Source organism: Mauremys mutica, chromosome 8, assembly GCF_020497125.1.
Source record: "Mauremys mutica isolate MM-2020 ecotype Southern chromosome 8, ASM2049712v1, whole genome shotgun sequence".
NCBI classification, from domain to species: domain Eukaryota; kingdom Metazoa; phylum Chordata; order Testudines; family Geoemydidae; genus Mauremys; species Mauremys mutica.
The window spans coordinates 58,155,109-58,183,089 of record NC_059079.1 but is presented as its reverse complement, the minus strand read 5'-3'; the positions used below and the strand labels follow the sequence as shown (position 1 = coordinate 58,183,089).

The following is a 27,981-nucleotide window of genomic DNA, read 5'->3' as shown; positions in this document are numbered from 1 at the left end:
TTCTCCACACCACTCATGATTTTATATGTTTCTATCATATTCCCCCCCTTAGTCTCCTATTTTCCATGCTGAAAAGTCCTAGCCTCTTTAATCTTTCCTCCTATGGGACTCGTTCCAAACCCCTAATCATTTTAGTTGCCCTTCTCTGAACCTTTTCTAATGCCAGTATATCTTTTTTGAGATGAGGCGACCACATCTGTACGCAGTATTCAAGATGTGGGCATACCATGGATTTATATAAGGGCAATAAGATATTCTCCATCTTATTCTCTATCCCTTTTTCAATGATTCCCAACATCCTGTTTGCTTTTTTTGACTGCCGCTGCACACTGCGTGGACATCTTCAGAGAACTATTCACGATGACTCCCAAGATCTTTTTCCTGATTCGTTGTAGCTAAATTAGCCCCCATCATGTTGTATGTGTAGTTGGGGTTATTTATTCCAATGTGGATTACTTTACATTTATCCACATAAAATTTCATTTGCCATTTTGTTGCCCAATCACTTAGTTTTGTGCGATCTTTCTGAAGTTCTTCACAGTCTGCTTTGGTCTTAACTATCTTGAGCAGTTTAGTATCATCTGCAAACTTTGCCACTTCAGATTACCCCTTTCTCCAGATCATTTATGATTAAGTTGAATAGGATTGGTCCTAGGACTGGCCCTTGGGGAACACCACTAGTTACCACCCCTCTCCATTCTTAAAATTTACCATTATTCTTACCCTTTGTTCCCTGTCTTTTAACCAGTTCTCAATTCATGAAAGGATCTTCTCTCTTATCCCATTACAACTTAATTTACGTAACAGCCTTTGGTGAGGGACCTTGTCAAAGGCTTTCTGGAAATCTAAGTACACTATGCCCACTGGATCCCCATTGTCCACATGTTTGTTGATCCCTTCAAAGAACTCTAATGGATTTGTAAGACATGATTTCCCTTTACAGAAACCATGTTGACTTTTGCCCAACAATTTATGTTTTTCTATGTGTCTGACAATTTTATTCTTTACTATTGTTTCAACTAATTTGCCCGGTACTGACGTTAAACTTACTGGTCTGTAATTGCCAGGATCACCTTCAGAGCCCTTTTTAAATATTGGCGTTATATTAGCTATCTTCCAATCATTGGGTACAGAAGCTGATTTAAAGGACAGGTTACAAACCATATGCATTTCCGCAATTTCGCATTTGAGTTCTTTCAGAACTCTTGGGTGAATGACATCTGGTCTCAGTGTCTTGTTACTGTTAAGTTTATCAATTATTTCCAAAATCTCCTCTAATTACACATCAATCTGTGACAATTCCTCAGATTTGTCACCTACAAAGGACGGCTCAGGTTTGGGAATCTCCCTAACATCCTCAGCTGTGAAGACTGAAGCAAAGAATTCATTTAGTTTCTCTGCAATGACTCAAGGCATAGAAAATAATGTGAACCTATTTCCACTTTATCAGGAGTTGAAGCCAGCATTCATGAAGGAGGTGGACAGTCACTTTACAGAGTTTGTGAACCGTTTGATAGCAAAGTCTGTGCTTCTGGAATCTTCCACAGCAACATCCACCTTCCCTGTAGCTACCTGCTCAGAGAGAGACCTGCACAAAACCAAGTAAGCTGGTCCCTGGATGAGGTTAAGTTTCCTGCAACCTTTATAGTTTAAAATTTTTTGTCTTTAATATTGTCCTTCTTCTTCACAGGGGCTTGAGAGCACCTCCAGAACATGGAAAGCTCTTTACTGCTAGGAGGTCCCTCTTGGAGTGAGTACTTCAACTGCATTTGTTGTTTCTGAAGCATACTGGCTAAAAGTGCCTCACTTGGCCACCCTCGGTATCTTTACTTGGGACCTCTGCTTTATTATAGTTGAGCCCTTTCTTTCCATGTCCGATTCCTGTTGAATATTTTTTTTCAGCCATATATAGTTGCAAATGTCCCTGGAGCTTTATCTCTAAGAAAATGGGTATTTGTTGAAAAGATAATGGGTTCTCTGAAGCTACAAAGCAGTGTAGCTTGCTTGCCTGCCTTTCCCCTATGTAGAGGGTTCTGTAAACCTTTTCCCACATTCCCTTGTCCACATGTGCTAGAAAGATGGTGATAGTGGGAGGCACTAGGAATAGCTGTAGCCCTGCTAGAGGGCTGCCACAGCACAACACTTGTTGGATCCTCAAATCTGAATTCCTTTTGGGAGAAACTGTTTATTGCTTGTATTCATTGCTTTTAATGGACCTGTCTTAGTTGATGACTGCTGACAGTCCCCTTTGGATTCTTATGCAAGTCATTTAATTTTGTGACTAATTCTCCCTGTGTAAAAATAAGGTTGAGGATTACCTACTCCACCTTCAAAGAAAGAATTTTGAGATCTTCAGGTGAAGTGCTAGATGAGAACCAGATGTCTTTTATTCACAAACATGAATTAATTCACACAACATCCCGGTGAGGTAGTTGTATCACCATCTTCTTACAGATGGTAAAAGTGAGGAACAGAGCAGTGACTTAGTCATGTAGCAAGTCAGAACTATAACTCGGATCTCTTGTCTCCCAGTTATGCTGTACTTGTTGGGGCATGTTTCACAATGAAAGGAAACATTTGGAAGAGAAAAAGTACTATAGACACTATATGCTATTCATATGTGTGCTAATGATATCGCTCTTCATTTGGACCTCCTCCCCAGTGAGCTGTTTGAAGTGAACCACATCCGGACAATCTACCACATGTTCATCGCTCTCCTCATCCTCTTCATTCTCAGCACACTTGTAGTAGACTTTATTGATGAAGGAAGGTAAGAAAGCGTGTTGAAAGGGAAGCACTTACATATTGAAAATTGATAATTAAAAATTAGTGGTACATAAAGTTACAAAATGGGGGAACTCGTACTCCAAGTATAATGCTGTGTGGACAGGTCATAAAACTTGTAAATAGACTCAACAAGCTTTAAAATTGTGCTAGAATTTACATCCTAGACAGACAAGGCAACCACAGAAGGCATAGGTAGATAGTGAGCAATTTTGTCATATGACTCATAGGCTTTAGGTACACATCCTAGAAATATTATATCCAATGTCATTGAGCTACAGGCATGCAGTTCTTGAGAACTCAGCATAAAGGTAGATGATAGCTTCTTTTCATTATGTTCTCAGAGCACCAGAATTATGAACTGGATGGTGGTGGTTCTTCATTTATGTCAAGTGAAGGGGACAGCATAGACAGTTTTGAAAAATGGCAAATATACCTCTACCTCAATATAATGCTCTCCTTGGGAGCCAAAAAATCTTACCGCGTTATAGGTGAAACTGCATTACCGTATTTTCCGGCGTATAAGGCGACGGGGCGTATAAGACGACCCCCTAATTTTACAGTTAAAATATAGGTTTTGGCCTATATTCGCCCTATAAGACGACCCCCCCCCTTCCGAGGGGGGAGCCCAGAGCCTTTTAAATCCCAGCCGCTGCCGGGAATCAGAGGGCTCTGGGCTGCCCGCTGCGGCGGGGAGCCCAGAGCCTTTTAAATCCCAGCCGCGGCCGGGAATCAGAGGGCTCTGGGCTGCCCGCTGCGGCGGGGAGCCCAGAGCCTTTTAAATCCCAGCCGCCCGCTGTTTATACCCGGCGTATAAGACGACCCCCGATTTTTGGGGGTTGTTTTTTTAATATAGAAAGTCGTCTTATACGCTGGAATATACGGTATATTGAACTTGATTTGATCTGCTGGAGCGCGCAGCCCCACCCCCCCAGAGCGCTGCTTTACCGCGTTATATCTGAATTCGTGTTCTATCGGGTGGCGTTATATCGGGGTAGAGGTGTACTTTGGCAGCCTTCTGTCCTGCATTAGTAGACTATACTGAACACACTTCTGGAGGACTGTACTGTTGCTAAATAGATGTAAATTAAGTTGTTCTAAGAGAAACTTGAAGGTCCTGGAACAAACTCAGTTATGTCTGTGCTTAGATGCTTGTAGCCAGTACTGAACATACTTGAGAGAGAGAGAGAGAATCTTCCTCTGACTTGTTGACTTTATTGCTTAAATTGTAGTTGTTTTTGGCAGCTATCCCTATAGATTACAAGTGAAACTACGTGTTTATCTTACTGATAATGCAATTTCCTTGTTTTTCATGTATCAGAACCAGTTATGACATGACTTGATGTTAGTGGTTTTTTTTTTCATCTCTAATTGAGAGCTGGCACGTACAGTTCTGGATGAATGTAAACTGGCAGCAACTTGGGTTTCCAAATGGAAGCTTAGCTTTGTTTCTCAATTGAAAGTGATGTGGGCAGAAGGGGAAGAATTGGATGGATCTACATTGGAGACTTGTTTTCCATACAAAGGAACATTTTGTCATAATAGTATCTGCAGTAATATCCTTTTTTTAAAACTGTCTTCCTAAATAGATCTGATAGTGTCTCAGGTTACAGTTTGTAATCCCAGTATGAATCCGGATGGGAATGAATACATTTTAAGCTTTTGTGTACTTGTAGTATGTGTACCTGAGAGGCTGTCCTGAGCCAGCAGAGTTTTAAATCTATAGAGTGAAGGCCCTTCTGAGGTAGAAGGGCTAGAAATCTAAAACTTCTAAATCAGACTAGATCCTAAAGGAGGGGAAAACCATGAAGGACCAGTCACAATATTAATTTGTGCAGATTTGAACTGTTTCTTTATTATTCTAAAAATAATCAACCATGTTCTATAGCAAATGTACCTGGGATTTAATTCCACTTTTTTTAACCAAAGTAGATTTAATGCTAGATTTGTAAAGGTACTTAGGTATCTAGTGGGATTTTCAAAGGCACCTAGATATCCAACTCCTATTAAAATCAGTGGATATCAGGTGTATAGGTATTTTTGAAAATCCCCACTAGGTGCTTATCTGCATCTTTGGGTGCCTAAATATCTTTAATAATCTGACCCTGAATTCTTGTGAAACATGCTAAAGTGACATCTCTGGAGACTGAAATCCTGTTTATCCACAGAACAAGTACAGCCATGGAGGCATCAATAGAAACTTTTCTCACTTCTCAGTAAATGTCTCCTCCCTGTTTTGGAGGGACCCTCGCTAGAAATGAGAGAAGTTCTGTCTCCGGGTCTCACTCTAGTATTGATTTAACAGCATTTAAGCACATGCTTACCCTTAAGTGCGTGCTTAAGCTCATTCATCTTCAGCAAAGAACTTAAACATGCACTTCCTTAAAACAGGCACTTAAGTCCCATTGAAGCCCATATGACTTAGAGTTAAGCATGTGCTTGCACGTGTTGCTGAGTCAGACCTTTGTCTTTCAGCCAGTCAGTGTTGCCAACAAGAGTGAGTGTGGTTTGGTTTTGCACAATGCACTTGTCCATTTAGGAATTGAACTGAGATCATCTACCAGCTGTTGTCTACTAATGTCGCTTTCTGTGACCACTGCAGAACTGGGTTGGAAGCTTTCATAAAAAGAGATAACGAACACCACATGCCACTAATCTGGTTTTGTCTTGTATCTGTTTCTTTTAGGCTGGTGCTTGAATTTGATCTTTTGGTCTTTGCTTTTGGCAAGTTTCCTGTTGTCATTTCCACCTGGCTCTGCATGTTTCTGTCTACGTTCATTTTACCCTATGGCCTTTTCCTGCAGTGGGCCCAGGGCCACTGTTGTTCCTCCCACCGGAAAATCCGCTCCCTCTTCTTTGGGATGCTCTTCATGCTCTTCCAAAGCATCGGGCTTGGGTTTGGGCCAACATATGTTGCTGTGTCGTATGCTCTACCTCCAGCCTCTCGGTTCGTTATAATACTTGAACAGGTGAGTCCCTGCATGGTGACTTTAGAGGCAGGACAGTAGATGGCTTTGCATGCTAGAATGAAAATTTTGTCTAGGAAAGAACTTGCTGGAAAGCCTTTTTTCCTCCTCAAAAAGATATTGTAGTGCCTGTCTCTGCATGTGAGACAATAGCAATTTGTAACTAAGAGACTTCATTACTCTTGGCAACTAGTTCTGATTTTTAAAAAATATTTGCTATTTTATTAACAGGCTTTCAATAATTGTACCCTTTGCCGATTGAATCAAATTCAGTATCTGTTAATATGATACAATTGCACTAGACAATTGCATATATATTTTAAAATCTCATCTGTTGTAGACAAAGTGTACCCATGTGACTGCTAGAAGCAAGAGAGAAGTGGAAACACTTGAAATATTGCCAATTCCCAGTATTGGCTGCTTTTAGAACAAAAGTAAAAATTTAAGGCCACTTGACCATTGTGATGTAAATTAATCTAGTTGTCACACAACAGATAAGGTGCAATACCCATAAAGAGGGCAAAACAAATCTGTGTAATTTCTCAAGCTTTAATTTTGGGTTGTCTTGCAACCTCACATTCATTTTACTTGCTGCTCTGTCAATGAAGAGTGCAGATGACATTAAATATATTAAAAAATGGTAGGGAATGGTTTTGAATGGTCTCCGTCTAAAATAGCCATTCACTTTCTTGGTGATTTTGACTTCTAATACTGTAGTTCTAAATTCAAGCAGTTTTTTGTGCCCTGTGCATCTAAATATGAAGACTACATATATCCTCTTGTAAGATCTGCGGTATATAAAATATATATCCATATTGACCCAAACAGCAAACGGTTTAATGTAGCAAACGTTGCTCCTATGGCCCAAGTGATGCATGGCATTTTGCTTCTTTGTAATACTCTGTGATATTCACAGAATAATCTTTCAGTTGTATCCCAAGTAGGAAGGTGGTAACTGTGCACAGTTACATTTTGAGGGAGCCAATCTTAAGTAGATTAAATATAATTAGAGTTAGAACAGTTCTAGCTTTTATAAAAGGGGGGGTCAGATTTTTACTTTAAACTCCCATTAAACATGTGCTGGCCTGACAGAGAATTTAAGATCCTTCTTGAACAATTATATTCATACAAAGAAGAGAAGTGTACACCTCTATTGTGACCCAGAAACAGTTCTTAATAGCTACGTTTGACATTAGTTTTACTGTATATTCACGTTTTGTGTTCTGAATGTTTCACAACAGTCTTGATGTTTGTAATTCTAGAAGCAGTTGTCACTGTGAGTGTCTTTGAAAACAGGAGTCGCCAGCACTCAGAGAGCAAGTTTGAGGAGTATTAACTGCCAAGCAATTACCAGTTCCTGAGAGGAAATTGGGGGGGGGGGGGGGAGAAACGTGAATTGAACAGTAGGCATAGAGCTCATGTGCTGGTGCCATCTTGCTTCAACTTGATCACTTAAAAAATGGAGCCATATAATCAATAAATAATTCTAGATTGACAACAATAATCTCAATGCTGAGAACAGCTGGGGTATTGAAATGATATGATTCATTGCTTCAGTCTAGATCGTGTTCGGTTAACCTGACTAACATTTTATTGGTTTCCACGTCATACAGCACATGCACTGGACTGGAGCTCATTTTAATTTCCACCTAAATTTACAAAACAGTTCGGATTTTTTGAAGGTGCAGAGGGGGCAAGTACCACTACTATCTGCATACTTGCCCCTTCTGGTACTCTGAGTGTTTAGTCGAGAGGTGAACCTAGAGGGGGAACAGTACATACCTTTTTAAAAAAGGATAAGGTGAAAAGAGACTAATACGCTAAAAGCGTTACCTAGATGCATCACTCTGTCCCACTGGAGTGCAGAGGCTGAGCAAATTAAATTGTGGAAAATGGGATCTTGGACGCTCTTGTTTTACAGGTTCGTCTAATTATGAAGGCTTATTCATTCATTAGGGAGAATGTTCCTCGGGTCCTGTCTTCAGCCAAGGAGAAGTCAAGTGAGTAACTTACCCTGCTTCCACTAGACGTTTGTGGATATGTTGTTTTACTCTTTGCTTCCTGAGTCCTCCTTCCTCTAGGGGTGAAATTCACCCATATGCATATGGTCAGCCCAAGGTTTCTGTGCACCATTTATACACTCAGGTGTAAGTGGGTCTTTAATGTAGCTAGAGAGGTGCCTAGGGTCTGTGGTGGCCCTCTGCATAGAAGTGAATTTCACCCAGGGTGACTGAGTTATTACAAAGAAGTAGAATTAGAACTGGTTTTAGAGAGACAGTAAGTTGGTCAAGACATCAAGGGTTTTTCTATGTGCTTTTAGTGCCGGGGGATCTTGCTACCACTAGGACATCCACAAGAAATGGCAGAGGGGACTTCGGTGTAAGGCTTCAATCCAAAGAACAGCACCTCTAAGAGGGCAGTAGCCCATCTAGAACTGCACAGTAAAGTTAGCATGGAATAAGAGCCCAGATGCTGGTGTGGTGCCAACATTCTGGCCCTGGGGTACACATGATACCAGTAATCATGACACACCGGCAGTAACTCCTTTTAAAAATGGGACTGTGTGTAATGACTGACAATTTAACAACATTGTGCACTGAGTGGCTGTGCTGGTTTCTCTGAACTACATGTCCCAAGCAGAATTCCTGCTAATTACTAATCTGTTTTCCCTCTGTTCTTTTTCTGGCAGTCTAAGAATTCTGCCTCCTTGACTAAGTCTTCAGGGTGATGGCTAGTTAGGAGGCCTGGGTTAAGTATGCAGAAGGCTAGTGAGGGAAGCACCATGCCTTCAGTGTGCTGAATGCTTCACTGCCAAATACTCTTTTGCTCTTTCAGGCACCATCCCAGTTCCCCAAGTTAGCCAGTATCTGTACTTCCTCTTCGCTCCCACCCTCATCTACAGGGACAACTATCCGAGGTAATGTCAACAACACTGATATTTTTATGTAGTATTCTAAAAGTCTGAGCTAATGTTTAATAACTCTGAAGTGGGAACTACCCCCACTTTACTGAGGCACTGAGAGATAAGGTGAGTTTCTGCAGGTCATATGCCAAACTACTGGCAGGGCTGGAAACAGTACACCAATGACTTGAGTCGGACCCGGCCTCTGCTAATCAGTCTCTGAGTACACCTCTACCCCGATATAATGCAACCCGATAGAACACAAATTCGGATATAACACGGTAAAGCAGTGCTCTGGGGGGGCGGGGCTGCGCACTCCAGTGGATCAAAGCAAGTTCGATATAACACGATTTCACCTATAACGCGGTAAGATTTTTTTGGCTCCCGAGGACAGCGTTATATCAAGGTAGAGGTGTATTTTAGGAGCTTTTCTGAAAAAACATCTAGGGTTAGATCTAGGAATGAAACAACCAGATGCTGAATGTCTTTAGAAAGAAAGGGAACTGCGAAGACTAGTCCCTTAGATTTTAGTCAAATTTGAGTATCTGCCATAACATGGAGTTGTTAAGCAGCTCCATCTCTTGGATTTGAGGAGGAACTACAGGTACCTTTTAAATACACTTAGCCCTGGAGTTCTCAAACTTTCATAGTATGGGCCTGTTCTACAGACCTTCAATATTCCACAGACTAAACCTCTAATTTAAACTTTAATTTAGTTCTGTGCTCAAGGGATTGAATGGTTACAGAATACAGTTGTATTGGATGAGATCCTTGCTGCCCCAAAGGAAGAGTTTGTTAGATGTAACATTGTGCTCTTTCTCTTTGTAGGAATCCCATGATAAGATGGGGTTATGTAGCTACCAAGTTTGCACAGGTGAGTCTAGTTTAATTTTTGATCATCTTAATATATGTCCAGAGAATTCTCAGACTCTATCAGATGGAATTGTTGGGCACTTCCTGCTTGATGCCTCAGCTTATGTGAATTATTCAGCAATGAGTTTCACCGGAACAATACAGAAGCCCTTCTAGTGATGAAAGAAAAGAAAACTCTCTCTGATCCCTGCTATTATATTAATATTTTTACCCTGAAATATTTTGTCGATACTCGTCTAATTCCTTTTTAAGAAAAAATATTTCTACTAGTTGCTTCCTTCAGTGAGTTGACTCAATATTTTATCCACCCTCTGATGAAATTCTGTCATAATTTCGGTTAGGGATTGATTTTTCCTTAGCTTTGATTCATGACCGTTGGCTTTTATATTGATACAGAGGGCAATAGAAACACCAATATGCATTTTACCAATGTACTGTGCATACTGGAGAAGGGCTAATTACCTTGCACAACAAAGAACTGATCTGAGCCTTTGCCTTGGTTTTGAACCACACCCTTTTTGGAAAAGGTGGTTTACCACTTCAAGGGCTCCAGACAGAAACACAAGTGCCAGTATATTTCTTGAGATCTCCAGCATTCCTTTGAAAACTTGAGGTTTTGATAGTTCAAGCCAAGCTTTTGGATGCTTATCTGAACATTAAACTTGTTTTATTATTTTAATGGCCATACCTTGTCAAAGTAAATAACTTTTAGTTAATTAGTTCAACTGAGATTGGTGCAGAGGACACTTACACGTCTGTATTCTCACCTCACTTTTTCTCTAAACCTAGCACTGATCAAGATTTTTGTGAGCTTGGGAAGGCAGTGTGTGTATGTTGCGGGGTCAGTGACAAGAAACTGCTTCCTTTGCCCCATGTGCTTCAATGAGCACAGTCGTTCATTGTTTCTTGCTGTAATCCAAAGAAACTTCCAGGTGAAGTTTTATTGGACCCTCAGTGTGGTGTGACCTGGAGTTCTGCCACTTCACAAGGAATCCTTCTTTGCATCTAAATGGCACTAACAAGGGGGCCCAGCTCCCTCTTGATAGGCTGTTCTTGATGTGGAAGGAAAGGGGTGAAAAAACATGTACTCTAGTTGCGGTACCATATGTGCATTTATAATGGGGATTAGGTGAGCTGAAAAGCTAATTATAAAGTGAGTCAGGGTGTTCATCCAGTCAAATTGCTGTATTGACAGAACTTCCCTGTCTTAAAACTTTGAATAGAGAGTTGCCTGATGAACCAAAACCAGGTTCTTGAATGGCCCAGCCAGTTGTAAATCTTCTCAGGTGGAAGAGAAGTGAAGATTATAATATATATGAAGTAAAGATCATAATATACAATGTGTGCTCAGCTCTGTCTCAATGTCTTGGTTAGATCCAAACTGAGATTTCTCACTTGTATTTTGGGCATCAACATAAAACTACTGAGCTGCTTCTTCTAGCACTATATTAGAACTGCTCACAGCCGCCACATCAGTAGGTGGACTTGGAGAAATTTATAGAGCTACTCTGGCAGAACAGTGACAATACACTGACATTACCACACCAGCTATCTGGGAACAATGCTCCAACATTAATTGAAAACAAAAAATTGGAATATTGTGGGAGTTTCATGAATATTGTCTCTAATCCAAGAAGACTGTGAGTGGTGGGAAGTTTGGGATGGTGCCATTGTTTCTCTCTTCTGTAGAGAGTTGCGATGTTACAGATGTTACTTGTGCGTTAATTTTTCTTATGGAGTGTGACTGCTCTTGTGCTGCAGGTGATTGGTTCGCTTTTTTATGCCTACTACATCTTTGTGCGACTCTGCATCCCTCCATTTCGGAACATAAGTCAGGAACCCTTCAATCTGCGAGGGCTGGTCCTCTGCATTTTCAATTCCATCCTGCCAGGTGAGACTTAGGTGGCTGTGCAACATTACAACCTTCCTCCATTTCTCACCCAGGCTAGACTTGTAAAAGGAGGGTTCACAGAAAGTGCCAAACTCCTGCTCACAGGATTTGTGTGAGATGGGTGGTTTTTCATTGGGGGGGGGCGGCACGGAGAATTGGTCGCTATAGCAGATATGGCTGCCCTGCCGTGCACCTATCGTGTGATAACTAAGAAGATAACTTGCTGTTCTGTTGTTAAATAAGACTTTCTCCATGAAAGTTCAGCAATGAGATATTATAGCTTGAGGGCACGAGAGAGTCAAACAGAACTTCAGATTTTAATTCTGGCTCCTTTGTCAACAGTCTGCACCATAGAGCAGCCTTTGTGCATCCCGTGTGGTGAGGTACCCTTTAAAAATGATAGTTATAGATTGAGTAATACAAAATCTGGTTCCTCCTGTTAAACCTGTTTGCAGTAGACACAGTTTGCTGGCTCTGTTTATGTATCCCTGGTCACAGATGAGTAAACCAACAGATGTTGTGAAATGAGTCTGGTTTTTTTTTTTTTTTTGGTTCTGTATCTCCAGGTGTTCTGATTCTCTTCTTGGTCTTCTTTGCATTCCTTCACTGCTGGCTTAATGCATTTGCTGAGATGCTGCGCTTTGCAGACAGAATGTTCTACAAGGTAACAAGGTCTTTCTTCTGCAATGTCTGTAGATGTTGCTGCTGTTCTCTACAGATGCCATCTTTGTTAATCAACCCCAAATGAAATGATCTTAGTTTTATGAAGTTCCTAGATTCTTTTTCTCCAAATGAAATAGGGTCAGGAGAGGAAAAGAACTTCAAAAAGCTCTGCTGCATGAGGCATCCTAGCAGCAGAAATGCTACTGGTGTTCATTGTAGGGGAAGTTCCTTCTCCAAAGTCCCTCTAGATCAGGATTGAGGCATCTCAGTGGGGTATTGTGGAGGAAACTTGGCCTGCCAATGCCTGTATTACCTCTCTGTGAGTGAACAGGACTTCAGCCACCAGAACTGTCAAATCTTTTCATTAGCATGACCATAACTTAAATTTTTCATTCTGTTTGACCACTGCAGTTCCATAGAACTCAGCTATTGGAGTAACTGTCATACCCCTGAAAGATAAAGATGCTACAAATGCCATAACCTGTGAAATCGTGCAATACAACTTGTTAATTTAACTAGGATAATAGATTGTGTGACTAGAACAACTAGTCTCCTCAAACATTTTCAAACTTAGTTTTCAAAAAAGAGTTAATGGAAGACCTGTCACTAACGCCAACTATGTGCCCTCTTCTCCCCTTTAACTCTGTGTTTCAGGATTGGTGGAACTCCACATCATATGCAAACTATTACCGAACATGGAATGTGGTGGTACATGACTGGCTGTATTACTACGCTTACAGGGACTTTCTGTGGGTGAGCAGCAAGCAGACTTGGTCCTCATTCTTTACCTCTCTCTTTGAAACACTATGGCATCTTTTTCTAAAAAAGTAAGGGGGTGGGTGTAAGAGGGGAGCTAACACCATTCCTCATGAGAAAATTAGTAGTTTGCGTTGCTAGAGTCCTCATTGGCTTTGGAACAGGACTGATGTGGAGAAGCGCTCTGGAATGGCTTTCATCCAGCAAGGTTATTTCTGCAATTATGCAGAAATCACTGAAGAGGATGACAAAGGAAGAAAATGTGGGGAAGTGGGAATTAATGTAGTGGTGTAGGAATGGAATCTATATTAGAACTTTGTAAATTGTTTTGAATAAATGAATGTTGAGTAAAAGCTACTCCCTATTTCTATGCCAATTTTACAGAAGCCAGTGTCTTATCCCATAGAGGTGCAAAAAGGCCTTGCTTTTTGATTGACCTAATGACTAACAAAAAGAGTCAGTGACTGACAAACTGGCGATCTGCTGACCTTTGAGGGGGAGATCACAAAGCCTTTCCTGCAGGATGGGAGGGGAGACTTAGGTTAAAAATGTAACTATAGACAAACTAGTAACTTGATTGTGAAACGCTGCTTCATAGTGCATTCAGGGATGTGAATGACCAAATTCAGTGTCCTGGTATGGGCAGCCACTTATGCATGTTAGGAGAACCATTGAGTTCACTGATCTACTCACATGCATAAAGTGCCTGACTGGGGCCTACTCTAATGCTTTAATGAAAGGTAACAACTGAACCTAATATGTTGGTTCACAGAACTGTTATATTCTGGCATGGTAATATGTTGTTTGAATAGATGAGCGTTGGTGTGTTTTTTATATTTCATGTGCATTCTCAGGAAGTGAGAAGCAGAGTAGAAATCCCCCAAAGAATAGACCCTTTCCTTAATCTAAGGAATCTGTAATGTATATGGCATTTTAAAGCTCCTCATGCATAGCTGGGGCAGACCCTAACTAGCCCATTAAAATTACTTTAAATGTATTAACCTCTAGTATAAAATAGAATAAAGTATAACAGAACAGGTCTGTATTTGATATCTTCCCCCCGCCCCTCTTCCCATCCCCAGTTCTTTGGTAAGAAGTTCAGAGCTGCTGCTATGCTGTCCGTCTTTGCTGTCTCAGCTGCCGTACACGAGTATGTCCTGGGAGTCTGCTTTGGTTATTTTTATCCAGTCCTCTTCTGCCTCTTCATGTGCTTTGGAAGTAAGTCACCAGGAAAGCATTTGGTAAAAAATAAAATATACAGCTGGGGTAAAGCCCAGAGACTAAAATAGTGATCAGGGTCTGTTGGGCTAGTTGCTCTTCAAACACTTGCAGAAATGTTTCCTGTAGAAGAGTTCCAGCTGGAGAACCAAATTCTGCAAACACATGAGTCCAAGGAGTCACATTAAAGAATTACTTATGTGTTTTCAGGATTGGGGTCTAAGGATGCAAGGAATATAAGGGCGAGGGAAATTGTATTGCTATACAGGGCCGGCACAACCCATTAGGCGACCTAGGCAGTCGCCTAGGGCACTGACATTTGGGGGGCGGCGACCACAGCGGCCGAACATCCGGCCACCATGGTTGTCGGCAGTATTTTGGGGGCGGGACCTTCCGCCGCCTCTGTCAGGGGCGCCATTTTGGGGGTGGGACCTTCTGCCACCTAGAGCAGGGGTCCCCAACCCCCGGTCCGCGACCCGGTACCGGTCCGCGGCCTCTTAGAAACCGGGCCGCGAACCGACCCAGTGGAGCTTCCGCAGGCATGCCTGCGGGAGGTCCAGCTGAGCCGCGGGACAAGCGCTCCCTCCGCAGTCGTGCCTGCGGGAGGTCCGCTGCTCCCGGGGCTCAGCTGGAGCTTCCGCAGGCACGCCGGCGGAAGCTCCACTGGAGCCGGTGGACCTCCCGCAGGCGTGCCTGCGGAAGCTCCAGCTGAGTCCCGGGAGCAGCGGACCTCCCGCAGGCACGACTGCGGAGGGAGCGCTCGTCCCGCGGCTCAGCTGGACCTCCCGCAGGCACGCCTGCGGAGGGTCCGGCAAACGAAACCGGTCCCTGGACCTAAAAAGGTTGGGGACCCCTGACCTAGAGCGCCAAAAAGGCTGCCGGCGCTCCTGTTGCTATACAACTAGCCATATACATATTCCCATGCATATAAAACATACCAAGTTAATGTATATAAAACTGGGCAGTGAATTTATAACATAACTTTTCCCTTTGGCTAGCCCCTTAAGGATGAGTTACCACGCTTCGGCCTAGTAGCCAATATTTTTATTTTTAAAGCCATAGCCTGAGGGAGTAGTTGCTCAGTTTTTAATCTTGCTACAGTGACTGATGTGTATAGGTGTAGCCTTCCAGCATTGAGTTGGAGGATGGCATCTTCCCTTTTCCCTGCCTCTTTTTGGGGGAGCAAGAGTGCAAACGTGTTTACTTTGTGGGTGGTAATTGTTAGGCACAGTGCAGATGTTCACAGCTTCCTCCCACCCCATGCTCTGCCAGTGTTCTTCACTCCTCTGCTGTAGCACACTACCACTCCCGTTCTAAACTGAGGCTGCCAGATGGACCTGGTAGTCTTATAGAGAATAAACCTGCCAATGTGATACATATCACTTGTGGAAGAAGATAATGAGCATGCTTTCCTGTGCTGTATGGACTTTTCCCATAATGTGTCATCAGTAAGGTGGAGATGGAAAGCAGACCAATGATCAGACTAATTTAGTGGAACTGAAAGGAGAATTCAAGAGACTTATTGGCTCTTAATGTGGGTTAAAACCTGAGCTTGCAGATGTCCTGAATAGCGCATCTTGATGACTTTCTATTTCCTCTTCCAGTGGTTTTCAACTTCATTCTTAATGACCGTCGGAAAGGGCCCATTTGGAATGTGATCATGTGGACCTCTCTCTTCCTGGGCCAGGGTGTCATAATTTGCCTTTACAGTCAGGAGTGGTATGCACATCAGTATTGCCCCCTGAAAAATGTGAGTGATTAACCTTTGATTCTGAAATAACTAAGTGTACAGACAATGAGAAGGGACAAGCCTGGTTTGTGTAAAGGACAAAAGATTAGTGAGAGTCGGCCTTATGGGGAAAAGGGTGAGAAATTCTAATATAGTAGAGGAGAGCTGTGGACTGATATGGCATAATCTGGAAAATGGGGGGTGATGATGTAAAGAAGTTGGTTTCTATTTCACTTTTACTGTTTTTAAACTTATGATATGAGCCTAATAACAAACTCCAGAATAGTACAAAACTTGAGACATAACTCTTACATGATTACTGACCTCTGAGATCAGTTTGGAGAAGGGATGACTCTACTAACAGAAATTAGAGAAGGTCTCTAGCTGACAAAAACTCAAGGATCTAGTAGTATTTTACTGCCCATTGTTCACCATCTCCCCCACCTCCACACACACATTTTCAGTTTTACTTTGTAGGGTCACTTCTTTAAAGAAGTTTAAACAGTACCTTTTATTTCACCCTGTCTGTCAGTTTTCAAGTGGTGGGCTTATGTCCTTTAAACTCGGAGCACTTTAATCCATTCAGGCAATATGTACTAGTATTACAGTGCAGGGGAGGCAGCATGCTCAGCCTCCAGGATGAGGAGAGAAAGTTGTGGGATTTTGGTTTTTTTTGTTTTGTGTTTTGGGATGGGTTTTTTTTGTCTTGTGGGTTGTTGTGGTTTTTGCATTGATTGGGTCTGTAGGGAATTTCCCCTTGCCTTCAGCAGTGGCAATTGTAAAATAGGGAAAATAGAAACATGGTTATAAAATCAAACATGGACAACTTTGCTCCTAAACACCAACCCTTCAGTGTTTGAGTAGCCTTGATAGCTCAACCTGTCTTGCACAGCACCTTGACAAGGCATTCAAACCTATTCAGCAAGGTTTTACCTGAAGCCCATTCTAAGTGGGCTCAGAATTCAAGGTCTGGTCCTAAGTTCCCTCTAAGCTGCGCAGGTGCCTATTAAGCCCTGTGCAGGGGCTCAGGGCTGCAGCGGGGAGAGATTCCTCTCCCCCAGCACGGACCTGCTGCGGCTGGGAAAGAGGCGCCCCTCCTTGCTGGCCCTAGTGCAGACCTGCCGGGGGAAAGGTGCCCCTCCCTGCTGGCCCCAGCACGGACCTGTCCTGGACTTGCCGTGGCTGGGAGAGAGGCGCCCCTCCCCTGGCCACAACATGGACCTGTCCTGGACTTGCTGGGACTGGGGGAGAGGCGCCCCTCCCTCGGCCCGGCCCAGGACTGCCGGAATTGCCACAGCTGGGAGAGGCACCTCTCCCCCTGCCCCGAGCTGCTACAGTGAGAGAGGGCTGGAGGGAGTTCTCTCTCTCTCTCTCTTTCTCTTCCCCCTCCCCCCCCACCGCAGCCCCGGGGCAGCCTGAACCCCCAAACCCATCATCCCTGGCCCAACCCCAGAGCCTGCACCCCAACCCTCTGCCTCAGCCCTGAGCCCCCCTCCTGAACCCCTCATCCCTGGCCCCACCCCAGAGCCTTCACCCCTAGCTGAAAACCTCACCCTCTGCCCCAGGCCTGAGCCCCCTACCGCACCCCAAACCCCTCATCCCCAGCCCCACCTCAAGCCCGCATCCCCAGCCAGAGCCCTCATGCCCCCCCCAACCCTCTGCCCCAGCCCTGAGCCCCTTCCCACTCTCCAAACCCCTCGGCCCTACCCCCACCACATGAATTTTAGGTGCACCAATATGAAGGTGACGTGTCACACATCACCTCCATATTGGTGCACATAACAAAATTCATTCCGTACATGGATCTAAAAAATTAGAGGGAATACTGGTCGTCCTCTCCCTCCCCCCCATTACAAATATGTCATCTCTGCAGTTTTTGTATTCATTTCCTGTAGTGCTAGCTATCACCCAGAACTGACTCCTGGCATGAAATGATCAGCTGCTGTTGTAAATCTGTCTTCGCTGAAGACAGATGAATAGATTTTTGTAATGGCCATAGACTAGACACTCATGTTTACCTGAAAAAATGTTGTCTGTCTACACCCTGCTGTCAGAATCAGTCATGGCCTCCATGACTATCAGATGTGAGAATATGTGGTGTTGCTGGCTTTTCCTGTAAGGGGAGTGTGAACAGAAAAGGTTACTTGACTTCAATAGATAGTACAATAATGTCCACCACTACATGTCCATGATTAACATGCTGCCTCTCTTCTGTTGTGTCTTCTAGCCCACGTTCCTGGACTACGTGAAACCACGTTCCTGGGATTGTCATATTCAGATTTAAAACCATTAAACCCAGCTTTCATCTTACCTCCCGTATCTGAAGATCAGCCTGTGCTCCTCCAAGGACAGGGAACAATGACATAATTCACTTCAAATCTTTTTTTTAAGGGAAGTTGTGCTTCCTGATTATTGGAGATAAACTGTTTTTGTAACTTTATTGAGGCAGCCCAGTTGAAGTGGACTGCAGCAGGCGTCCAGGTAGCTCTCATTGCACACCGCTCTACTCAGTCATTCCCATGTCAGTCATGAAACACTGAGATGAAGGTTATATCCATTGGAATTTTGCTCATTCCAGCGGTGCTTCATATTTTGCTACTCTTCACCCAGACAATAGATCGTCTGGTCAGACTAAGTAGAGCTCAGCGGTAGCCTCTGTCCATCTGTTTCTTAGACATTCCTTCAGAGTTGTTTCCTCCTTCAGTAACTGGAGACGTCTACAGAATTTGTATGCTCTTTGGAACCCTCCTTGTTGCTATGGTAGTATTATGTGACAGAGCAACATGTCTTTGCATCATAGCCCAAGTATTGGTGGATGGCTTTCTGTGTCCTCTGTCCGGAATTACTTTCCACAGACAGTACATAGGGATTGCAAATGGGCTGGGGAAAGTTAATTTTTAATGCTGAGGACTTTTTTTCTTTCTGTGGTTGCAATGAACGATCAGTTGCTACTGGCTATATGAAGATATTTGCTATACTCAAAAGTAGGGCATACATTCTTAAAAAAACAAAAACCTTAATTACACTAAAAAAGCTTAAGATTGGCCTCTAAATCACAAGAGCGTGACCTCTTTGGCTCTCAGAATTCCAACTACAGCTCTTATGCCCCTTGGCTTTTTCTATTGTGCTCTGAAGCTCGTGTGACTATGAGCAGTAGGAGTTTGCTTTTTCTGACAACTTCCCTCCCTGTAGCCCCTAGACTAATCAGGTATCTTAGGAGGATACAAAACTGTCACATTAAAGTGAAAAGTTGTTACTGTGCATGTGCACTTACTATTCTGCATATGTTAGTATGCATTGAGTATTATGAAGCAGTTTGAAAAAATCCCATTGATTTCAGTGATTTTGTATTGTCATTCAAATGGCTCCACTGTATACAATGCCCATTAATCTTGGCACATGTTGACAAGATGCTCCATAATGGCTTTCTGACACAAAAGGAGTTGGAAATAAGGGGATGAATCAAAGCCTTCCCCCCCCACACCCCTCATCACTCTAAATCACTACTTTTACAATGGAAAGCCACATCTCCCTTGGAATGTTGCATCAAAAATATATGGAGTCAGGAAAAGTTCATGCCCTGCTTTGGGAGGGAGAGGGGACCACTACACTGCTACAAGGAGAAATTCTGATTGATAAATGGATATTCAAACTGGGAATATTTCCTTTACCACAGCAGTTGCACATGATTGTATCTAATTGAAGTTCCCTTCCAGTTACTGTCTATTTCACTTTCTATATGGAGATGTCAGTTCTGCACTCTAGGTTACAAATTAGTTCAGAAACTAACCATATAACTCCTGTTTATCTGAATGGCATTTATTCATTTAAGTGATCCACATCAGGGACACAATTGAATTGTATCCTACAGTAATTACAACTTTCATTGCAGGAAGGAGCTGAGTGGTAGAGAACAACTTGGCTTTCATTAAGTACTGTAATTTCACAGTTACTCAAATGTTCTTTAATGGCATTTTTCTGAGTGGCGAGTTGATCCTGTTGACCTCCAAGCCACAGGCATAGCTACCAGTGCTGACAATAGGACTCTATTGGAGTGTGTTGGGAAAGCTGTTTTCTAACCTGAGTTGAAACATAACTTCATCAGAGCCAACTATTTTGATTTTAAGTATTTTTTTCTTAGTTTTCAGTTTCTAATAGGTCTCCTGCTTTTATTAAAAGGACACAACCAGGTCAAATATGTGACAAATTCAGGATTTGAATGTATAGGGTGGGTTTTTTTAATTTAATGAAAGCTTGTAGTAAATATAAAAACTCTTAATTGTTTTCATGATTTTTTTTATTTTAGTAGAAAGAGTTTAACAAATGTGTGCCCCCAAACATAGGACATTTGTGCTAGTATAGAAGAGCCTGGAGGTGAAAATCATTAGAAACTTTACCCTGCCTGTTGGTGTTTTACTTCCACTAGTTGAGCTTGAACAATTATAATGGAAAGTAAATTTTTTTAAAAAAATGTGGTGCTAGTAAAATAATTTTAAGAGATTTATTTTTAACCTGATAGTGTCCTTTTTAAAAATAGCTTTGTGGTCAGATAGTAGCACTTCTCTTCCATCTAAGATGAATTGAAGTCAGTACGCTTTAATCATAGTTCTTAAAAAGCAATGTACTGTTTATGTATGGAAATCCTTGCACTCCCCTGGGGTATGATGGATTAGAGGTTTGGGTTTCTTGAAGCCTCTGTCTGATTCCTGCTACTGTGTCTCAGTGTTTTCAAAAGAAGGAAGAATTGTATTTTGAGTCTTCTCTGCCTACTAGTAGGACTCTAAGTATAACTCTCTGGTGCCAGTTTACCTATAATGTAGAATCTTGAGCATTACTATGTCAATAACCTCAATGCTTGGAGCCAAAGGATTAAAATATTGCAAGCAGAAGCCAGTCATTATACAGGCTATATAATTGCTGTAACTGGCCTTTTTTTCTTGACACATTCAGTTCTTAACTTATAGTTCAAGTCATCTGAAACCATGCCTTTAGAGAGCATTAACTACTACACTACTGACAATTTTTGCTATTTGTTGACTTATTTTGTGAGATTTGATATCAGCTTGAAATTCAGTTTTCATGATTGCCTTGGGGAAATACTTGAGGCCTTAGACTTTCTAGCAAAATTATTGCTCATTGCTGGGCTAAATGGGAATTGAAGATACTACCTGGTTCATTTGAAGAGCTTTTTGTTTTGTTTTTTTGTGAGGCCATAGAATCCCAGCGCTAGCAGTGTGGTGGTCTGGTCAGTGATTTGGCCACTTAAAGCTAACAACCTATTTGAATTCTTACGGTATACGCATATTAAGTGTTCTTTGTAAAGTTGTAAGCTTACTTCCACTATCTCTTAACCATCCATGAAATGGGAAGCTTCCATTTTGGAATTCCTGCCAATACAACTCAACTTACTGCTCAGTAACATCACAGAAATCAGTATTAATGTGGTAAGATTTTTTGTACCCGTTTCTTGCATATATGAAATATGTAATAGTTCACAAGGGTATTGTATATTTGTCCTTGTAAGAGAACTGTAGATTCATACAGAATCTTCATACCTAATGTGTCCTTTTTGCTGCTTTTAAAAAACCCACCAAGCTATCTAGCTTCCTGCGTGAAGATGGCTTTAGAACTGAAAGAAATCCTGCCTTTGATCTCTTAAAACTGTACACTGTTCAATAAGGATTATCAAAATTAGCCTAATTGTTTTTACTTGCTGTGAAGAAATCAGTGATTTGAGGCAGGGTGCCTGGGATGGGAAGAGGCAGTATTTAACCTATTAATGGAAAGTGAATCATTTGGCTTGAATCTCTGAATGTAAATGAGCTGGAGGGAGGGAATGGTTTAAATGTGCCCTCCGAGAGAGCATGTATTATTTTCAGATGTCTCAGGGTTATGCATCTAGTCAGCAGGATACCTGCAAGTCTCTACCCAGTGCACTGGGGTTTTTGCTGTTAAGAGTAGTCGACAACACTACTAGTCTCCTTCCTGGAGCAGACAGATTCTAATCTCTTTAGTCGGAAAGGGTGGGTGGCAGAAAGAATTAAGTGTACAAATACCACTGAGTAGAAGAAACTAAAGTGCACTCTACCTGTGAGTGGTATGAACAACCTCTGGTGGTGTTAAGGCTGGAATAGCTGCCAAGAGATGCCTGTTGTGGGAGATGTGATTCTGTTACTGTCTGCAATGTATTAACTTGTAAAATGTTCTGTCATGCAGAAACGCGGTTTATATAATCTACTGTATTTCAGCAGTTGAAATATATTTTGCTATCTAGGAAAGGTGTGTGTGTGGGTCTGTTCTCTCCAGTGTCCCCTAGGGCCTGTGTTACTGTGGGGGACAGGTACAAGCTGTACCCCACCCTACTGGAGTTGAGGGGAGGGTGAAGAGCATGTTCCTGGATGTTGAGGCAGCAGGGGTGAGAGACTTTTTTCCTCCCTTGTATCACATTCCCACTGGAGCCAGGCTCTGAGTACCAGGCAGCCACTGGGGCAACCCCTGCCTGCTCAGCAAACAGCCATCTATGATGATCTCTGTTCTTTAGGAGCCTTGTTAGGTTTCTCATCCCAGCAGACAAGGAGGTCCAAAATTTCCCTAGGAGGGCTGCTTTGATCACTTTGCCAAGAACCCAAATGCTGTGCCTGTTCTGCAACCTCATCTCACTACAAAGGTGTGTCCCCTGGGAACTACTGGTCTCTGCATGCAATGCAAAGCAAGCTAGGATGGAGTCTTGTATGCTGGGGCCTGTGGGTTGCCTATAAATGGGCTGCCTGCTTGCCTATATTTGATACACCTTCCTCCCCCGTGAAACTGTCCAGGGGCCGAATGCTGCTTGCTTGATTTGGGCAGCCAAGTGTGCAGCCTCTTTAGCCCTTCAGTTAGGGTTGCCTGGCGACTGGTTTTCAACTGGAACACCTGGTTGAAAAGGGAACCTGGTGGCTCTGGTCAGCAGTGCTGACTGTTCTGTTAAAAGTCCAGTTGGCAGCACAGTGGGGTTAAGGCAGGCTCCCTGCCTGCCCTGGCTCTGCATGGTTCCCAGAAGCAGTGCTATGTCCCTGCGGCCCCTAGGCGCAGGGATGGCCAGGGAGGTTCTGTGCACTGCCCCTGCCCCGAGTCCTGGCTCCACACTCCCATTAGCTGGGAACCACAGCCAATGGGAGCTGCAGAGGCAGCACCTGCAGGCGAAGGCATCACGCCGAGCCTCTCTAGCCACCCCTATGCCTAGGGGCCACAGGGCCATAGCACTGCTTCCGGGAGCCACCTCAGGTAAACACTGTTTGGAGCCTGTCTCCCACCCCGAACCTCCTGCGTCCCCAACCCCCCTGCCCCAGGTCAGAACCGCCTCCCGCATCCAAACTCCCTCCCAGAGCCCACACCTGCTCCTGCACCCCTGCCCTGAACCCTCTGCTGACACCAGCCCTGAGCCTCCTCCTGCACTCTGAACTCCTTGGCCCTGGCCCCACCCCAGAGCCCACACCCCCAGCTGGAGCCCTCACTAGGGTGACCAGGTGTCTGGTTTTGGAACGGAACACCCAATTGAAAGGGGATCCTGGCGGCTCCAGTCAGCACAGCTGACCAGGCTGTTGACTGTCAGGTTAGCAGTGCCACACAGTGGGGCTGGCAGATTCCCTGCTAGCTACTGCACCGCGCAGTTCCCGGGAAGCAGCTGGCATCCCCCCTCCAGCTCCTACATGTAGGGGAAGCCAGGGGGGTCCACGTGCTGATCCACCCGCAGGTACAGCTTCCATTGGCTGGCGCAGGAGATGAACTAGCGTGCCTAGCAGGTGGCTGTTGAGGGTCGTGGTGTGTGCCTCTCCTGCTGCTGCTGGCCCACTTCTCACGCTCCTGTGGCTGGGCTCAAGCTGTGGCACGTGCCTGGCGGTGAACTGCAGTCTGTCACATCACCAGCACCCAGGAGTTGGCGGTATGTATCTGCATCTCAAGAGTGCTGGGAATAGGGCTGCATCACCCCCTGTATCAACCCCTCTGCACCCTCATCCCCTTCACTGCATCCCTCCCTATCCCATCCTACTCTGTCCCTCACACCTACCCATCCCAGCCATGTACCCCTTTCAGCCCTCTCCCACCCATCTTCTCCACCTCCGTCACCCATCCCCATGTCCCTCACCGCTGACAGCCCTGCACCCCATTCACCTTCAGACACTGGTTCACTCCCATTATGTCCCTATACGCCCCTGTGCCTCCCACATCCACATGCACCAGTAGCCTTCTGCATCCCCTATCCACCCCACATACCCCTCCCCCAACTCTTTCCTTCACTGCTGCCTCTTACCCCCACTCTGCTCTTGTCCTTGGCCTCTTTCCCTCCCCCATCCTCTCTCCTCTGCCTGCCCCCCCATCTTTTCTCTGCCAGCCCACCCTCCTCCCTTCCCAGTTGGGTGTGTCTGTGCAGGCATGTAAAAAACTGTCTTTGTGTAGGGAAGTACATGTATTGCTGCATATCTGTATACCTGTGTGAATAAAATTTGCAGCCTAACTTTGACTTTTATTCTTTTTGCTGGCTTGCACATAAAAAAATTGACGTGTGTATTCCTTTCATAACAAGTTTTTAAAAGAGAAGGGAACTCTAAAAGAAATGTATTATTTCTTAAAAAGTGAGTGTTGTTGACTAGGAATTGCAGAAGAGATAATATATCACACATTTCTCCCTACCTTTGTCTAGCTACATTATAAACTTTGTTGCAGACTCTTATGTGTATGTCCAGCACCTATAACCCTGGAGCCCTAATCTTAGTTGGGGGCTCTAGGCACTAAACAATTGTAATAATAAATAACGTGGACGTATGTGTTTACTACATTCTAGACGTGTACACATGAATACCTGTGTGTATCTGGATGTAGGTGTGTGAGTCAGTTTCTACAGATTTCTTTATATAGGTATATGGACAGATGTGCATTTCTGGAGTTTTGCTTTTTGGATTTGTACTTGGGCTTCAGGAGTTGGCCTTTAATAGACCCACTGGAGTTCTGATAAAGTGTGGTCCTAATTCCACACACAAAACTACTGTAACTTTAGTGAACAAAAAACATGGAGCTGGTTATGAAAAATGGGAAGGAGGGAGGGAAAGAATCATGAAAACTTGTGTAAAAATTTTTTTAATTACCCTTTTGACCTGAAACTAGCATAATACATCTGTCACAACAATAAATATGCTGGTTTGGGCTTTGCAGTGAAAATGAGCAGGTGGGCGAGAGGGGAGGAGAGCAAGCAATGGAGGGAGAGAGGCAGAGCCTCAGGAAGGGGTGGGACAGGTTCTCAGGGAAGGGGCAGGGCAGTGGCCGGGGCATGGGTGTTCAGTAGTGTTGCCAACTTTCTAATGCAGGGGTGGGCAAACTTTTTGGCAGAGGGCCACATCTGGGTATGGAAATTGCATGGTGGGCCATGAATTATCATGAAATTGGATTTGGAGTGTGGGAGGGGGTGAGGACTCTGGGGTGGGACTGGGGATGAGAGGTTGGGGGTGCAGGAGGGTGCTCTGGGCTGGGACCAAGGAGTTTGGCAGGTAGGAGGGGGATTTGGGCTGAGGCAGGGAGTTTGGGGTGGGAGGGGGTCAGGGGTGCAGGCTCTGGGCAGCGCTTACCTCAAGCAGCTCCCAGAAGCAGCAGCATGTTCTCTCTCTGGCTCCTACGTGGAGACGCCACCCTCTCTGCAGGCATTGTTCCTTCAGCTCCCAGTGGCCATGGTTCCTGGCCAATGGGACCTGCAGAGGCCACGCTTGGGGTGGGGGTAGTGTGTGGAGCCCCCTGGCTGCTGCTTCCACGAGCTGCGTGGAGTGAAGCAAACCCCTGACTCCACTCCCCAGCGGGAGCTTGAGGGCTAGATTAAAACCTCTGGAGGGCTGGATGCAGCCCTTGGGCTGTAGTTTGCCCATCAATGTTCTAATCCCACAAAACTGAACACCCTAGCCCTGCTCCTTCCCTGAGGCCCTGCCCACTATATTCCCCCTCCCTTGGTGGCTCACTATCCCCCACAGTCACTCTTTCACTGGGTTGGGGCAGGGGGTTGGGGTGAGAGCTCTAACTGGAGGTGCAGGCTCTGGGGTGGGGCCAGAAATGGGTTTGGGGTGTGAGAGGGGGCAGGGGCTCTGGGTTGAGGTAAGGGGTTGGGGGTGAGGGGTTTGGGGTACAGGAGGGGCTCCGAGCTGGGACAGAGGTGTTCAGGGTGTGGGAGGGGGCTCTGAGCTGGGGCAGGGGGTTGGGATGCAGGCTCCATCTGGAGGTGTGGGTTGAGGGGCTTGGGTTGCAGGAGGGGGCTCAGGGTTGGGGCTCTAGGTCACCGGTGGTAGCTCCTGGTCAGTGGCACAATGGGGGAGGGGCACTAAGGTACCTTTCCTGACAGTGCAGATTGTACTGCGCCCCAGAAGCGGCCAGGAGGTCTAGCTCCTAGGTGGAGCGGAGGTGCAGCAGGCACCTCTGCATGCTACTCCTGCCTGTAGGCACTGCCCCTGCAGCTCCCATTGGTTGCAGTTCCTGGCCAATGACAGTATCTAATCAGTGCTCAGGGCAGGGGCAGGGTGCAGAGCCCTGCCCCCCCCTTGCCAGGAGCCAGCTGTGCTGGCCACTTCTGGGGTGCAGCACGGAGCCAGGACCAGTAGGGACTAGCCTGCCTTAGCTCCGCAGCACTACTGACTGGACTTGTAATGGCCCACTGACTGGAGCTGCTGGAGTCACTTTTCAACTGTGTGTTCCAGTTGAAAACCAGACACACAGTCACCCTAGTGTTTGGTTTTCTGTAATTAGAAAGTAGGTAACCCTCACCTGCCCCCTGCTGCAGCCTGGTGAAAATGAGGGAGGGACAGGATGGAGTGAGCAGGGGTGGGGGCCTTGGGGCAGGGCAAACATGTTGGTTTTCTCTGCAATCAGAAGTTACAGTTACCATACATCTGTATTTTCCCTGACATGTCTGGCTTTTTAGTTCTTAAATTGCTGTCGGGGAGGAATTTTTAAATATTTAAAAATGTCCGGGAATACATGGACATATGGTAACCCTAAGTCCAAAGTGCTGGGGCAGCTCCTAGCACCCACCTGCTAACAGGAGCTTGCAGTGTGGATGGCCCCCAGGCAGTGATGAGCTGCCAAAATCATAACAACCGGTTCCCTCCTCACCCCAGGAGGGATCATGACCCCCCCCTGACTCCTGCCCCATCCAACCCCCCCGTTCCTTGACACCTCCCCCCTACCCCAGGGACCCCTGCCCCATCCAACCACCCCTTCTCTCTGTCCCCTGACAGCCCCTGGAACCCTTGCCCCTGACTGCCTCCCACTGCCCCATCCAACCCCTGAGCCTTTCTAACTGCCCCACCAGGACCCTTGCCCCTATTCAATCCTCCTATTCCTGCCCTCTGACCCCCCCAACCCCTATCCACCCCCGAACTCCCCTGCCCTCTCCAACACCCCCTCCCTGCCCCCTTACTGCGCTGCCTGGACGTGGCTGGTGGCACTATAGTCCCGCCGCGGCTGGAGCCGGGAGCCCAGGGATGCGGGGCTGGGGCAGGAGTCACGCGGCCAGAGCCTGGAGCCGGAGAATGTGGCGGGAGCCGGATGGCCGGAGTAAGGCGGCCGAGAAGGGATGCGGGGCCGGGGCCGGGCAGCCGGAGACGCGGTGCCGGGGAGGGACACGGCCGGAGCCGGGGGGCCGGGGACGCGGGGCTGGGGAGGGACGCCGCCGGGCCGGGCCGTGGGAGACGCGGGGCCCTCCGGCTCCTCCTACCTCAGCTCCGTCTTCCTGTTCCTGAGCGGGAAGCCTGCATGCTTCTCAGCCCTCCCAGGCTTCCCCCGCGAACAGCTGATTCGTGGGAAGGGCGGGGGGAGGAGAAGCAGGGAGGAGCATTCATGGGAGGAGGTGGAGGCAGAGCTGAGGTAAGGTGGGGCCACAGCAGGGAGCGCTTGTTAAATTTAAATGCCCTTTTAGAACCGGTTGTCCTGCGTGGGACTACCGGTTCTAAAAGGGCTTCTAAATTTAACAACCGGTTCGCGCGAACAGGTGGAACCGGCTGCAGCTCACCACTGCCCCCAGGCACAGAGGCGGAGGGGGTGTCTGCATGCTGCACCGGCTCCCTCCTGCCCAATCAGAGCTGTGGGGGTGGGGCTTGCAGGCACAGGAAGAAAGCCCTCCATGCCCAACCTGACCCTAGGACCCAAAGGGACCTGCCGGATGCTTCCAGGGAGCCGCCCCAGCTAA

The 27,981-nt window shown here is 45.4% G+C and overlaps 1 protein-coding gene and 1 long non-coding RNA gene across 4 annotated transcripts in view; one reads left to right on the top strand and one right to left on the bottom strand.

Annotated features, from left to right (window-relative positions):
* The window catches only part of SOAT1 (sterol O-acyltransferase 1), a 45,321-nt gene extending 23,261 nt beyond the window's left edge, over positions 1-22,060 (top strand). For all 3 annotated transcript variants that reach the window (XM_045026746.1, XM_045026744.1, XM_045026745.1), the window contains exons 4-16: positions 1,451-1,602; positions 1,691-1,750; positions 2,663-2,770; positions 5,471-5,753; positions 7,672-7,750; positions 8,586-8,667; positions 9,481-9,526; positions 11,287-11,416; positions 11,983-12,080; positions 12,734-12,832; positions 13,918-14,053; positions 15,658-15,803; positions 18,010-22,060. In XM_045026746.1, the coding sequence (XP_044882681.1) occupies positions 1,451-1,602; positions 1,691-1,750; positions 2,663-2,770; positions 5,471-5,753; positions 7,672-7,750; positions 8,586-8,667; positions 9,481-9,526; positions 11,287-11,416; positions 11,983-12,080; positions 12,734-12,832; positions 13,918-14,053; positions 15,658-15,803; positions 18,010-18,066 (1,476 nt within the window). In that variant the 3' untranslated portion in view covers positions 18,067-22,060. The remainder of the gene's footprint in view (positions 1-1,450; positions 1,603-1,690; positions 1,751-2,662; positions 2,771-5,470; positions 5,754-7,671; positions 7,751-8,585; positions 8,668-9,480; positions 9,527-11,286; positions 11,417-11,982; positions 12,081-12,733; positions 12,833-13,917; positions 14,054-15,657; positions 15,804-18,009) is intronic.
* On the bottom strand, positions 14,937-18,231 carry LOC123375650. The gene is made up of 3 exons (XR_006581545.1): positions 18,094-18,231; positions 17,801-17,895; positions 14,937-15,794 (listed from the first exon to the last, which is right to left on the bottom strand). It is a non-coding gene; the product is annotated as an uncharacterized LOC123375650 (long non-coding RNA).
* Positions 22,061-27,981: the final 5,921 nt, after the last annotated feature.